Source organism: Drosophila ananassae, chromosome XL, assembly GCF_017639315.1.
Source record: "Drosophila ananassae strain 14024-0371.13 chromosome XL, ASM1763931v2, whole genome shotgun sequence".
NCBI classification, from domain to species: Eukaryota; Metazoa; Arthropoda; class Insecta; order Diptera; family Drosophilidae; genus Drosophila; species Drosophila ananassae.
This window is the reverse complement of record NC_057931.1, coordinates 6,478,712-6,494,135: the sequence shown is the minus strand read 5'-3', so window position 1 is coordinate 6,494,135 and position 15,424 is coordinate 6,478,712. Positions and strand designations below refer to the sequence as shown.

Sequence of the window (15,424 nt, the reverse complement as noted above, 5' to 3'; positions counted from 1 at the left end):
ATTCTGGCTTAGATCGGACACATTTCAGCGGACTTGGCGAATATCTTCTCAATGACGCCGGAATGCGGTTGACTTTGTTGACTAAATCACGGGAAAACTGGCACAAGCTCTTCAAATGGGTCTTTGTCAGCTTAATTCTGAACTCTTGGGTTTAATATTTAGACGGGTTTTTGCTAAGAAAGTATTTTTAATTAAAATATTCGCTTTATTTCTATACATTTTGTTTCTTATCAGTGCGTTTTGTTTTATATATATCTTATCTTTGTTGAAAAGTTGAAAAAGATAAGAAAAATAACAAAATAAAATAATAAATGCTTTAAAAACTAGTTCAGTATATTTTAAAAAAATAATTCGAAGCTACGTTTATTTTTCTATTATTTAAATATAATTTTAGACTAAAATGAAGTTTATATTAGTGTCTTCCCTTTAATAAAAATCATAGATTTATGTTTTATGAGTTTATTTTAAGAACTAGTACTTTAAGTGTGACCAGATACTCTCTTTCAAACACAAAAAACTAAACTATTAAACATTATAATATGTTTAACGACAAAAATAAAGTATATTTTTGTGTTAATTTATGTTTAATAATTCAATTTTAAGAACTAGCTCTGTTTATAGCAACTTCTGACTCAGCCAGTGTGACCAAATGCTTATGTTTTCAGCCCCAAATAAGATTCTCTGTTTACAAACGCATAACTCTGACTTTGACGCAATATCTTTGGACCTGGTCGAGATTTGTTAACTTAACTGTTAACTGTTTCTGGCTACTACCGTGTTTAATTATTCAAATGAAACTCCCAATCGCTGGATGCTGTTGTTGCTTGTTGTTGTTTTTGTTGCTTGTTTGCCCAGCTCGCATGTTTGCTTTGCATTTGTTTGTCTGTTTGTCTGTTTGCCTCTTTGATTGTTTGCTTTTTGGCCTTTGTTTGCCTTGGCCGCTCGGTCGTTTGGTCGTTTGGACGTTTGGTCTTCACTCTTGTCTGCATCAGCTTAAAAAAATAAAAAAAAAAAATATTAAAAAAAAAAAAAACAGAAACAGAAACAGCAAAAGTTGAAGTTCATGTTTTCCCAGTTGCTCATGGCTAATAGCACGCACAAACAAAATCACAGAAACACAGCAACAGAAAACACATGCCATATAAATATTATATAAAATCCGAAGAGAGGAAAGTCAACTTCATCGGAATTCTGTAATTCAAATACCAAATAAATTGAGCAGGGAAAGGAGTTGTATTTTATTTTTTTAACAAATATTTGGTGTGTGTTTGGAATGTGTGTGTTTTTTTTTTCTGTAGGGCTTGGCTTCATAAAAATTTCAATCATTTTTACATTAAAAGCTATGTAGATTTATAATTTTTGTACAATTTATTGAAAGAAATAAAAGAAAATTATGAAAAAATACTAGAGATCTAGAGAATACTAGAAATAAAGAAATACTAGATTTCAAAATATAAACGTTTCCCAACACTTCTTTTCTTATTTAAATATTTATCTTTTCTTTCCATATAATCTTAACTATTTTTTAATTAAAATATGCTTCTCTTTATTTATTTTTTAATCGTTTTCCCTCAAAAACTCCTTGATAATCTCGGATTTTGAAAACCTTGGCCATAAAAACCCCGCTCTAAACAAAAATGCGACCTTGTCTGGCTTAGGGTTTTATTTTTTTTTTTTAGTTTTTAAAACAACAAATCGAAGGCTTTCTGCTTATTGTTAATTGGCATTAATATAATTTATTTTTTCTTATTTTTTTTTTGCACTAAACTTGGCTTAAACCGACGAGGAATGAGTCACAAAGAGCGGAATGAGAGGGGAGTGCCAAAAGCCAGGGGCGGAGGCAGTCAAAGGGAGGGGGCTCTACTGACATGGGGTGTGGTTAAATTAACTCAAATGGCTTGTGGCCGAGCAATTGCAAAACAAATAATAATAAAAGCAGCAGCGAAAAATGCCGAGTGTAAATTGAGCATTTAAATGAAACGAAACCGCGCCAAATTCGTACATTTTTTCCAAGGGGGGCTTAGGGTCTAGAGGGGGTGGCTGGAAGAGGTATATATATATAGGGTTGATATACTCACATATATCCCACATATGTGCCCTACGCGATCTGAATATTTAATGGCATAATTGTGACCAAACTGTCCGACTATGGGTTAATATTCGCCAGCATCATTATCATTATCATTAACATTATAACATTATAGCATTATGCCATTATAATTAGGGCTGTTGACTCCGATTTTTAAAAGCCAAAAAAATATGAAAATTTTATAAAAATAATTGCTTTAAATGGTGGCAAGTTGCAAGTTTAAAGTAGGGTTTTTTTTGCTTTAAAAGATATATATATTAAAACTGTTCTTTCTGGGTAGGTTGGAAAAGGTTTTAAGGTGGAAGTTCTACTTCCCTTTCAGTTTTTAAATATTTCAATTCAAAAACTTAAGAAAAAATTAAAAAATACAAATATTTGTAACTTAAAGAGACAAAATACCAGTGACGAGCACTCATGATACACCCAAAATATCAGATTTGAATTTTGGTGTCGAACAATATCCAATAAAATGTCTTAAAAAACTTAAAATACAAAAACCGCTTTAAACTTTATTTTTTCGAGCAATTCCTAGCCAAAATTAGCACCTCTGAGCCCAATTGTCTTCTTGGACCAATTACCCTTGTTTCTTTTTTGCATTTAATGTTTTTGGCGCACTTTGTGCAGTTCCATTTCGCTTCGGTTTTGGCCAAATGGCAAAATGGCAAAATGGCAACACCGTTTCACATCATCATCATTATATGGCCAATGACTAATGGGCCATGGTAGTCAGAGTACACTCTTTGAGCATCATGTAATGGCCAAAAGGCACAAAAGAGAAAAGAAATGAAAAAAAAAAAAGCGAAATGAAGAAAAGAAACTAAAAACAAAAAAATTATTCAATTATGCAAGAGAGTTATACAGTTACAGGGGAGTTTTTGGCCAACATTTTGTTGTTATTTCTACTTGTTTCTTGTATGGATGTATTTTTTCACCCATTTTCTACTCACTTTTATTTTTGTTTCACTTCGCCGAACTGTAAATAAAGCGAAAGCTTCATTTTCTGGCTAAAAACAGCCGGCCAAGACATCGTGAAAATATTGCATTTGAGCCAAACTGAGAGGCAAGTGGCGGGTAAAAGCCAAAACCTATCCATATAAACAATAAATAATTGATTGCTTGACTGACTGACGGTCTGATTGATTGAGTCAGTGAGTGACGACAGTAATTGGCCAACTTCAATTTCAAATGCACGAGAAGTTGCCTGAAACAGGTGCAAAAAAAAAAATAAAAAAAAAGTAGGCATTTAAGCAACAAATAAAAATAGTGAAAAAAAAAGCTGTCAAATCAAACAGGTTAACAATTGCTATATTTGTTAAGTGGGCTGAAAAGTGGGCTCAAAGTGGGCTCAAACTGTTCAACTGTCGATTCCCATTCCGATCCCAATTTTGGTCTTAACTTGTCCAACAACTGTTTGCCAATTTTCTAGCCTCTGTTCACTTTGCATGCGAACCCATTTTATTTTCGCACGTCCCACTGTCACGCGTTTATGCGGCCTTCAAAATCATGATCAGACTGGGAAAAAGTACATCAAATGGTGGGAAAAATAGGGGACTGAAAATATAGAGATAACATGAGATAAGAATATAGAAACTGTTAAGTTTTTAGATACTTAAGAGCCAATAAGGTCTAAAAAAATGACAAACATTAACAAAACTGTGTTTTTGAAGTTTAAAAAAAGCTTAAAATTCACAAATTTTTCATTAAAAAGTTCAAAAAAAGAGTTTAAATCTAATATTCCATTTTATTGCCTTTTTATATTGAAAAATTAGATTTAAAGTAGTTAAAAATAGGTCGAAAACGATTTTTTAAATGTATATTAATATATGGTACTCCTATTTTAAAATCTTGTTTTCTAAAATCTATGTTTCTATAAAAACTTCTATAAATATTTAAAAAATGTTTAAATATCCCCCATTTCTATATAGAAACTCCCCCCTATAATTACTCCTTTATAATCCCCCACTCCTGTGTTCTTGACTTTTATCAACTTCACAAAATCTAAAACCGCATAAACTTGTCACCAACTTGGGCAGGCTTTTTGTATAATGGCCGAAAGGCATCAATCAAACCAACAAGTTGAAAAAAAAAACTTTATTTTTATCCACTTGCCGACGCCATTTTGTTTAACGCCATTTTGACACGACATGGATGTGTGTGTGTGTGTGTGTGAGTGCGTTTGAGAGTGTTTTTGTGAGTGTGGATGTCCTGGTGTCCATTAAAACGCTTTCAATTTAATGCCCAACTTGCTGTCATTTTTTCAACAGCCCCAGCAATGGCCAAAACCGTAAAAGCCTCTGAAATATTATGGAATTGAATTGCTGCCAAAATGAAATTACAGAATTTTGTGTTCCCAACATCACAAATTGATAGTTTTCGGTCTAAATCGGACATAGCCATTGGGTTTCGATGGCCCCTCTTCCATTTCTCTAATTGAGCGTTTCTCCATAAATTGGAGGCCTCGCAAAGTGCCCCGAATGGCTGTAATCAAGTAGTGGTTTCTTGGGAGGGGTATTTCAGAGCTTTTCTTTTAACATTAAATCGTAAAAAAGACAGCGCTTTTATGCAATTATTATGCAATTATCAGAAATAAATGGGAATAGATGGATAAGAAATGGAATCAAAAGGATATCTTCTAGGAAGCAGACTTTTTTTAACCTTCATGGATCTTTCATAAGAAGACGGGTCTATATCTCCGTCAATTCTCATCCGATCTTGAAGCGGAATACCTTAATCGATTTGTGGATCGATTTCCAGTCATTCTGCATTAAAATCCCGACAGAAAATATTTTTTCAATTTTTGTGGGGCATCCCCTTCAAAATGCTCGATTTCCGCACTTGGCCCATATCGATAGCTATATCTCCGCCAATTCTCATCCGATCCATAAGCGGAACACCTTAATAGATTTGTGGATCGATTTCCAGTCATTCTGCATCAAAATCCGAACACAACATATTTTTTCAAAATTTTTTCAATTTTTGTGGGGCATCCCCTTCAAAATGCTGGATTTCCGCACTTGGCCCATATCGATAGCTATATCTCCGCCAATTCTCATCCGATCCATAAGCGGAACACCTTAATAGATTTGTGGATCGATTTCCTGTCATTCTGCATCAAAATCCCGACACAAAATATTTTTTCAAAATTTTTTCAATTTTTGTGGGGCCTCCCCTTCAAAATCCTGGATTTCCGCACTTGGCCCATATCGATAGCTATATTTCCGCCAATTCTCATCCGATCTTGAAGCGGAATACCTTTAACGATTTGTGGATCGATTTCCTGCCATTCTGCATCAAAATCCCGACACAAAATATTTTTTCAAAATTTTGTCAATTTTTGTGGGGCATCCCCTTCAAAACGCTGGATTTCCGCACTTGGCCCATATCGATAGCTATATCTCCGTCAATTCTCACCCGATCTTGAAGCGGAATACCTTTAACGATTTGTGGATCGATTTCCAGTCATTCTGCATCAAAATCCCGACAGAAAATATTTTTTCAATATTTTTTAAATTTTTGTGGGGCATCCCCTTCAAAATGCTGGATTTCCGCACTTGGCCCATATCGATAGCTATATCTCCGCCAATTCTCATCAGATTTTGAAGCGGAATACCTTAATCGATTTGTGGATCGATTTCCAGTCATTCTGCATCGAAATCCCGACAGAAAATATTTTTTCAAAATTTTTTCAATTTTTGTGGGGCCTTCCCTTCAAAATGCTCGATTTCCGCACTTGGCCCATATCGATAGCTATATCTCCGCCAATTCTCATCCGATCTTGAAGCGGAATACCTTTAACGATTTGTGGATCAATTTTCCGTCGTTCTGCATCAAAATCCTGACACAAAATATTTTTTCAAAATTTTTCCAATTTTTGTGGGGCCTCCCCTTCAAAATGCTGGATTTCCGCACTTGGCCCATATCGATAGCTATATCTCCGCCAATTCTCACCCGATCTTGAAGCGGAATACCTTAATCGATTTTTGGATCGATTTCCAGTCATTCTGCATCAAAATCCTGACACAAAATATTTTTTCAAAATTTTTCCAATTTTTGTGGGGCCTCCCCTTCAAAATGCTGGATTTCCGCACTTGGCCCATATCGATAGCTATATCTCCGCCAATTCTCATCCGATCTTGAAGCGGAATACCTTAATCGATTTGTGGATCGATTTCCAGTTATTCTGCATGAAAATCCCGACAGAAAATATTTTTTCAAAATTTTTTCAATTTTTGTGGGGCATCCCCTTCAAAATGCTGGATTTCCGCACTTGGCCCATATCGATAGCTATATCTCCGCCAATTCTCATCCGATCTTGAAGCGGAATACCTTAATCGATTTGTGGATCGATTTCCAGTTATTCTGCATGAAAATCCCGACAGAAAATATTTTTTCAAAATTTTTTCAATTTTTGTGGGGCATCCCCTTCAAAATGCTGGATTTCCGCACTTGGCCCATATCGATAGCTATATCTCCGCCAATTCTCATCCGATCCTTAAATGTTCTACCTATAATACATAATGTATATATTTTTAAGAGGCTTTTGACTTAAAAATTAATCCAAAAGAACATCAAAATTTAATACCAAAAATAATTATAAACCGCCTTTCGATTTCCTTAAGACTTAATTAAAACATTTTTAAGACTTAAAGATTTAAGATTAATCTCTTAATAAAAATAAAATAAATGGGAAAAAGTGAAATTTAATAAAAAAAAGTTAATTTAAAAAAGTGCCCTTCTCGATTCTCATAGGTGGCACCTAAGCAGCCACAATTTAAAAAAAATAATAATTTGTAATTATAATTTAATTTATTTTTAAGTAAGTATAAGTATATGAACGATTAGCTGTATCTGTTATCCTGTTATTAGCTTTATCTTTCATATTTCTCGCGTATTTTTCTTCGTCCTTAAACTTCAAACTTTTTATCTCAAAAGACCAGTTTATTTAGTTGGCTGGCAAGTGTCTTAATTTAATGCGATGCCATCCTGGCATTAAGTCCTAGATTTAAGCCAGGTCTCCTGGCTGTGGCGGCGACTGCATTTCCGTCATTTTAATCCTTTAATGTCCTGGCCTAGCCTGCCCCATCCCGCTGCCCCGTCTGTGCTTGGCAGCATCTGTGTCCCTCTGCTAGTCGAATCCATTATTCCCTTTTTTTCGCCATTTTTTTTGCATCATTTTCGCGGCAGTTTCCACGAGAGGTGGGGTGTGCGGGGGAGGCGGGAAAAGGACTCATTGTTTGCGGTGTTAATATTTGGCGTCTGGCACCAGCAGACAGCAGCAGGAGCAGTCACAAGGACACTGAAAGAAACTAGAAAGTTTATAATATACTTTAAACTATTTAAGAGTTATTGAAATTTGTTTTAAAATTAATATTACAATTTATCCAAAGAATTAAGATATTATTAAAGAAAAATCTTAGCACATTTTCTCTCAGTGTATAAAGGGCTGAGGTGCAAGAAGGACAACAACAAACACCGTTACCGTCATCACCCGCCTATAAAACGTCTATCTGCATCTGTATCTGCAACTGCAGTTGTATCTGTATCTGTATCTGTATCTGTGGCTTCCATCTGTATCTGCAACATCATCAGTGACGTCATCCAGTGGGGGCAGGGGCAGGCCGTGTGCCATTTAATTGTCACTCCCTATAGTGTTTTTTTTTTGTTTTTTTTGTCATTTGTTTGTTTTTTTTTCTCATTTTTTGTTGCAAAGTCATTGCACTTTTTGTGAATATGGAAATAATTGAAAATTGAATTTAAATGCAAATTCTACAAAGGAATATTAATAAAAAATTACAATAGATAGAAAAAATAATACTTTTTAAGGGAAAAATAAAAGAAAAATTATTAAAGATATTTTTAAGAGAGAAATAATTAGTTTTTAGAAGACTATTTGAAAGAGAATAGAAACTTTCAGGTAATATATTGCTTAAAAATATTTCTATACTAACTAGAAACTAATATTTATACTTTTTATAACAATTATTGAAAAAAAAATTAATTTATTTATTTTCTTATTATCCTTGCAGGATGTCCGTTGTGCGGACTTAGCCATAAGTATACCCAATAACCCCGGCCTGGACGATGGCGCCTCATACCGCCTGGACTACAGCCCGCCCTTTGGCTATCCGGAACCCAATACGACAATCGCCTCCAGGGACATCGGGGATGAGATCCAGTTCTCCAGGGCCCTCCCAGGCACCAAATACAACTTCTGGCTCTACTACACCAACGTTACGCATCACGATTGGCTGACCTGGACGGTGACGATAACGACTGGTGAGTTTTCTTTTTCAAAATAAATCAATAAAGGATGGGACTTAATCCTGTATTTGTTTTCTATAATTAGCTTTCAAATAAATTGTAATAAGATCTGGTTTAAAGTTCTCAAGTTCTTCAATTGAACTTTCTATTGAAATACTTTGCCTTTGGCCTTGGTCCTTGGTCCTTGGTCCTTGGAAGGGCTTCCATCTAATTGCCTTTTCCTGTCGGCGGAAACCAAATACCCTTCCTACATACATGTTGCAAGTGCCACAAATGGTTAATTGCAGTTTCGATAGCCCCCCACTGGCCCCCTGCTCCTCCTCTTTTCCGGCTAATGAGCAAATCCCTTAGTAAGTAACGAAATCAATCAGACAACGAAACAAGTTTTTCGGTTTTCTGGACGGGGGGAATTGCAGAACTTCAGAGCAGAAAAGGTTTTCGAACTTGTCGATGGGGTAGAAGTGGTGGCTGTCCTGCTGGGAGGATACTTAAGGACTTTGGGGAGTGTCTGGCCTAGTCAGTCTACAGACGGAGAAAATAGGTTATAGTTTGGGGGAGACTAGGGAGGTTATTTTCTCAAGAGAACATAGCTTTTAAGTAGTAGCTTTTGTTAAGGTAATTTTTAAAATTTTTAATACTTAGAAACATTCTATTTTTAACTCTTGAATATATATATATATTTTTTAGAAATTTATAAACATTATGGCTTAAGTTTCGTCACCTTCCTAAACTACCAACGACAGAACCATTCAGAAAACTTAAGATTTTAGAAGAAAAGTTTAGGTTTCTTTTCTTTTAAGATAAAATAAAATAAAGAAAACTAATTAAACTCTAAAAAATATATATTTTTTTAATATTTAGAACCAAAAACCATTAAATTTTAATATATATTCTTCCAGAAATACTAGTTTTTCTTTCAGTTATAGAATAAAACTTGCCAACAAGGGAGAAACTTTCGGCCAACACCTGCGAAACTGTCCGACTAGAGATAGTTACAGAAAAGATACAAAGATAGGTGTGGGGGTTACTAAGCCCCTTGGTCTAAATTATGGAAAAAACACCAAAAACAGCAAAAAAAAAAGAAAAACACGAAGGGGGCGTTGAGAGGCTATGCCTATAAATTACCCAAGGGTCTTGTTTTTGGGAATTAATGCAAGTGGCCACGCACCAAAAAAAAAATAAAGAAAAATAAGTGGGAAAAAAGGGGGCCAGGCCAGGCCAGTCCAGTCCAGGCTAGGAAAAGCGTTACTTTTACGAGTTTTTCCTCCAATGCCCAGCCAAGTATGAGGAAAATGCTGTCAAGTTATTATTGCCGACACATTTTCCGACTGAAATTCCGCGTATTATGGTCGGTTTCTGTTTATGCGGAATGTCTTGTGGCTGTTTCTACTTAATCTTTATCTTTATCGCTCTTTCCGCTAACCAATAAATACCAAATGGCCAAAACGAAGAAAGTGAACACCGATTTCAAAGCCAAACAAACACAAAAAAAGGCAAAAACCAAACACAAACAAAAGCTAAAAACCAAAAATCACAAAACCAGTCATAGAAACCACTTTTACTTTGAAAACAAAACGGGAATTTGTGTGGCTAAAAAGTGTGAGACAGGGGGGAGGTGGGGTGTTGAGGAGATAAGGGGTAATACTATAAAAAATATAGATAAAGAGGAGATATAGTCTCAGAGGCAGGAAGCATCGGTGGTTCAGTGGTAGAATGCTCGCCTGCCACGCGGGCGGCCCGGGTTCGATTCCCGGCCGATGCAAGATACTTTTTTCTTCTATTTTTTGTATTAGTTTTTTAATATTCTACTTATAATATATAATATATATTTTTTAACAGACTTTTAAACACGTATTTTAGCTTAAAAAGCATTCCAAATGAATATTAAAACTTAATACCAAATAAAAAATAGAAGCCCTCTTCCATTTTCATTAAAACATTTTTAAGAATAAAAGATTTAAGATTAATCTCTTAATAGAAAAAAAATTAATACCAAAAAATGGAATTTAATACCAAAAAAATAATTTAAAAAAAAAGTGCCCTCCTCCTCGATTCTCATAGGTGGCACCTAAGCAGCCACAATTTCTTCAAAAAATATTATTTTTAATTATAATTTAATTTATTTGTAATTAATTATAAGCTATAAGATAAGCTATTTTACTATTCCCTGGCTATTTCCAGCTCCTGATCCGCCCTCGAACCTCTCGGTGCAGGTGCGAAGCGGCAAGAATGCTATTATCCTGTGGTCCCCGCCCACCCAGGGCAGCTACACGGCCTTCAAGATCAAGGTGCTGGGCCTGTCGGAGGCTTCCAGTGCCTACAATCGCACCTTCCAGGTGAACGACAACCAGCTGCAGCACAGCGTCAAGGAGCTGACCCCCGGTGCCACCTACCAGGTCCAGGCCTACACCATCTACGACGGCAAGGAGTCGGTGGCCTACACCAGTCGCAACTTTACCACAAGTGAGTCCCTGCCAGGCAGTGTCCTTACCAGGCAGTGTCCTTGCCAGGCAGTGTCCTGTTTAAATATATTTATTTTGTTTCTTGTTCGACTACCCATGGTGTTGGTAACTAAACTCAATTAACTTCTGTGTCTCCCCAACCGCTTTTAAATGTCACTAAACACAAAACAAATTAAACCAAAAATTAATACGAAAAGGTCGAAGGACGCGGCACAAAGAGCTGCTGGACATAAAGATCCTGAGAGGTAATAACTAAGCTGGTAACTGGTTCTATTTTCTAACCATCTGTAGTGAGTAGAAAGTCACAAGTTTTTAGTTTTAAACCACAACCCCCATTTTCTGGCTCGGACAGAGCGAAATTGCATTCTGGAATTCGTTTCTGATCCGACAATTGCCAACCGCAGTTGCACTTTCGCCCCGCAGTGCTCTTTCTCTGGCCGTCAGGAGCACATCCTTGCCACAATCCTTGCCACATGCATGCTCAGCCACAACAAGGCAGCCACTGGTCTGGTCTGGTCTCTTTGTGATAAGAATGCATGTCCTTGGATGTGTTTGACTTTGAATCCCTAGAATCCCTAGAATCCTAGGAGTCCTGGCAAAAGGATCTATTACCCATTAACAATGTCTATCACTCTTCTAAAGTTAATAGCTCTTTTTAATCTAAAGCTAACTATTAACTAACTATCACTACCTACTAACAAGTAATTATCTTAAACTTTTCTTAAACTTTAGAGTAGTTTTGGGCTTTTTAACTTATTCTCTTTTTTTTATTTTTTAAAGTTTTTGTTATTATTTCAATATTTTTACTTAAGTAGCTTTCAAAATCTTGTAAAATATTAACTATTTTTTATACTTTTACTAAAAAAAAGAAACAAAACTCTACAAACCTTAAAACTTAAAGGTTTTTAAATAAAAATCCCTAGAATCTTTAACAGATCTCCAAAAATAGATACCCGGTACTTGTCTTTAAAATATTTCCATTTTTAAACCAACTCAGTTTCTGTTTACTAACTTATTTTTTATATTATTATTTAAGACTCTTATATATAGATTCTTAAAATATTATTACTAAAATATTATTAAGATATTCAATCCGTAAAACAGACCCAACAATAGATACCCGGTACTTAGTTAAAAAATAACCTTTTATTTCTAATATCTGAAGCTTTAAAGCCCCAAAAATTTTTTGAAAAAACACCCCTATCCTTACAAAATCTAACTCCATAACCCGGATAACCCCCATAACTCCTCCCTTAAAAAAAAACTCCCTCTTCTGTACAAACTCCGACCAAACTCTGACCTCGAAACCCCAACACAATGGCCACGAAACTAATCCAAAGTCAACTTGTTTCATTTGTGTCCCAAATTTGCAATTGGCGAACCGGAATCCGGCAACCGTAGAGCCCAATACTCCGGGGAAATTCATCGTCTGGTTCCGTAATGAGACGACGCTGCTGGTGCTCTGGCAGCCGCCGTATCCGGCCGGGATCTACACCCACTACAAGGTCTCCATCGAGCCGCCCGACGCCAACGACAGTGTCCTCTACGTGGAGAAGGAGGGCGAACCCCCCGGACCGGCACAGGCGGCCTTCAAGGGTCTCGTCCCAGGCAGGGCCTATAACATATCCGTCCAGACCATGTCCGAGGATGAAATCTCCCTGCCGACAACGGCTCAGTATCGAACAGTGCCGTTGCGACCCTTGAACGTGACCTTCGACCGGGACCACATCACATCGAACTCGTTCCGGGTGCTGTGGGAGGCGCCGAAGGGCATTTCGGAGTTCGACAAGTACCAGGTATCGGTGGCCACCACCAGACGGCAGTCGACAGTGCCGCGCAGCAATGAGCCGGTGGCTTTTTTTGACTTCCGTGACATTGCCGAACCGGGCAAAACCTTCAATGTGATCGTGAAAACGGTCTCCGGCAAGGTCACCTCGTGGCCAGCCACCGGCGATGTCACGCTGCGACCCCTGCCCGTCCGTAACCTGAGGAGCATCAACGATGACAAGACCAACACGATGGTGATTACCTGGGAGGCGGATCCGGCCAGTACACAGGACGAGTATCGGATAGTGTGAGTTCTTAATCCTATATCCTTTTGACTTAAATAATATCCCTATCTTCTATAGTTACCACGAACTGGAGACCTTCAATGGCGACACCAGCACCTTGACCACCGAACGGACTCGCTACAACCTGGAGAGCCTGCTGCCTGGCAGGAACTACTCCCTGTCCGTCCAGGCCGTCTCCAAGAAGATGGAATCGAATGAGACGAGCATCTTTGTGGTGACCCGACCCTCATCCCCCATCATCGAGGACCTGAAGAGCATCCGGATGGGCCTGAACATCAGCTGGAAGAGCGACGTGAACTCCAAGCAGGAGCAGTACGAGGTTTTGTACTCCCGGAATGGCACTAGCGAGGTCCGGACTCTCATCACCAAGGAGTCGCGTCTGGTGATCAAGAATCTTCAGCCGGGAGCCGGCTACGAAGTGAAGGTCTTCGCCGTCAGCCACGACCTGAGGAGCGAGCCCCATGCCTACTTCCAGGCAGTTTGTGAGTGTTTCTAGGAGATATATCCCCCGATCCTGGCCAGAACTCATGCCATTCTTATCCCCAAAACAGATCCCAATCCGCCACGCAACATGACCATTGAAACGGTGAGGAGCAACTCCGTCTTGGTCCACTGGTCGCCACCGGAGAGCGGCGAGTTTACGGAGTACTCCATCCGCTACCGGACGGACAGCGAACAGCAGTGGGTGCGCCTGCCCAGTGTCCGGTCCACGGAGGCGGACATCACCGACATGACCAAGGGCGAGAAGTACACCATACAGGTGAACACCGTGAGCTTCGGGGTGGAGAGTCCCGTGCCCCAGGAGGTGAACACCACAGTGCCCCCGAATCCCGTCTCGAATATCATTCAACTGGTGGACTCGAGGAACATCACGCTGGAGTGGCCCAAGCCGGAGGGCAGGGTGGAGTCCTACATCCTCAAGTGGTGGCCCAGCGACAATCCGGGACGCGTCCAGACCAAGAACGTCTCGGAGAACAAGTCGGGTGAGTCTCTCTCGTGGCGTCCTCCCTTTGATCCTCTTTCTAATCCCCCATCCTCCCATTAGCGGATGACCTGTCGACGGTGCGAGTCCTGATCGGAGAACTCATGCCCGGTGTCCAGTACAAGTTCGACATCCAGACCACCTCCTACGGCATCCTCTCGGGCATCACCAGCCTGTATCCGCGCACCATGCCGCTCATCCAGTCGGATGTGGTGGTGGCCAACGGGGAGAAGGAGGACGAGCGGGACACCATCACCCTGAGCTATACGCCCACGCCCCAGTCCTCCTCCAAGTTCGATATCTATCGGTTCTCGCTGGGCGACGCCGAGATCCGGGACAAGGAGAAGCTGGCCAACGACACCGACCGGAAGGTGACATTCACGGGTCTAGTGCCCGGCCGGCTGTACAACATTACGGTGTGGACGGTGAGCGGGGGAGTGGCCAGTCTGCCCATCCAGCGCCAGGATAGGCTCTACCCGGAACCCATCACCCAACTGCACGCCACCAACATCACGGACACGGAGATCTCGCTGCGATGGGACCTGCCCAAGGGCGAGTACAACGACTTCGACATCGCCTACCTGACGGCGGACAACCTGCTGGCCACCAACATGACCACCCGGAACGAGATCACCATCAGCGACCTGCGGCCGCACCGGAACTACACCTTCACGGTGGTGGTGCGCTCCGGCACTGAGTCCTCCGTCCTCCGGAGCAGCTCCCCGCTCTCCGCCAGCTTCACCACCAATGAGGCAGTGCCCGGTAGGGTGGAACGATTCCATCCCACCGATGTCCAGCCCAGTGAGATCAATTTCGAGTGGTCGCTGCCCTCCAGCGAGGCCAACGGCGTCATCCGGCAGTTCTCCATCGCCTACACGAACATCAACAACCTGACGGACGCCGGGATGCAGGACTTTGACTCGGAGGAGTCCTTCGGCCTGATCAAGAACCTCAAGCCGGGGGAGACGTACGTCTTCAAGATTCAGGCCAAGACGGCCATTGGCTTCGGGCCGGAGCGGGAGTACCGCCAGACCATGCCCATCCTGGCGCCGCCACGTCCCGCCACCCAAGTGGTGCCCACGGAGGTCTATCGCAGCTCCTCGACAATCCAGATCCGATTCCGGAAGAACTACTTCTCCGACCAGAACGGCCAGGTCAGGATGTACACGATCATTGTGGCGGAGGACGACGCGAAGAACGCCTCTGGCCTGGAGATGCCCAGCTGGCTGGACGTCCAGTCGTACAGTGTCTGGCTGCCGTACCAGGCCATCGATCCGTACTATCCGTTCGACAACCGGTCCGTGGAGGACTTCACCATCGGCACGGAGAACTGTGACAACCACAAGATCGGCTACTGCAACGGTCCTTTGAAGTCGGGCACCACCTACCGGGTGAAGGTGAGGGCCTTCACCGGGCCGGACAAGTTCACGGACACGGCCTACAGCTTCCCCATACAGACAGGTGAGTTTTGGGTCTCTGCAGAGACTGATATGGAGTCCACCTGGACATCCTGCGAATCACAGCACTAACTCGAATCATCTCATATCCTAACCATGTC

The 15,424-nt window shown here is 40.4% G+C and overlaps 1 protein-coding gene and 1 non-coding gene across 5 annotated transcripts in view; both read left to right on the top strand.

Annotated features, from left to right (window-relative positions):
• The window catches only part of LOC6502202 (tyrosine-protein phosphatase 10D), a 51,988-nt gene that overhangs the window by 32,070 nt on the left and 4,494 nt on the right, over positions 1-15,424 (top strand). For 2 of the 4 annotated variants that reach the window (XM_044717056.1, XM_032452925.2), the window contains exons 2-8: positions 8,116-8,365; positions 10,532-10,813; positions 11,010-11,057; positions 12,214-12,886; positions 12,942-13,366; positions 13,436-13,867; positions 13,930-15,327. In XM_044717056.1, coding sequence (XP_044572991.1) covers positions 8,116-8,365; positions 10,532-10,813; positions 11,010-11,057; positions 12,214-12,886; positions 12,942-13,366; positions 13,436-13,867; positions 13,930-15,327 — 3,508 coding nt within the window. The remainder of the gene's footprint in view (positions 1-8,115; positions 8,366-10,531; positions 10,814-11,009; positions 11,058-12,213; positions 12,887-12,941; positions 13,367-13,435; positions 13,868-13,929; positions 15,328-15,424) is intronic. The other 2 variants (XM_032452927.2, XM_032452926.2) reach the window with 1 other exon arrangement.
• Positions 10,042-10,112, top strand: Trnag-gcc. Its single transcript has one exon. It is a non-coding gene; the product is annotated as a tRNA-Gly (tRNA).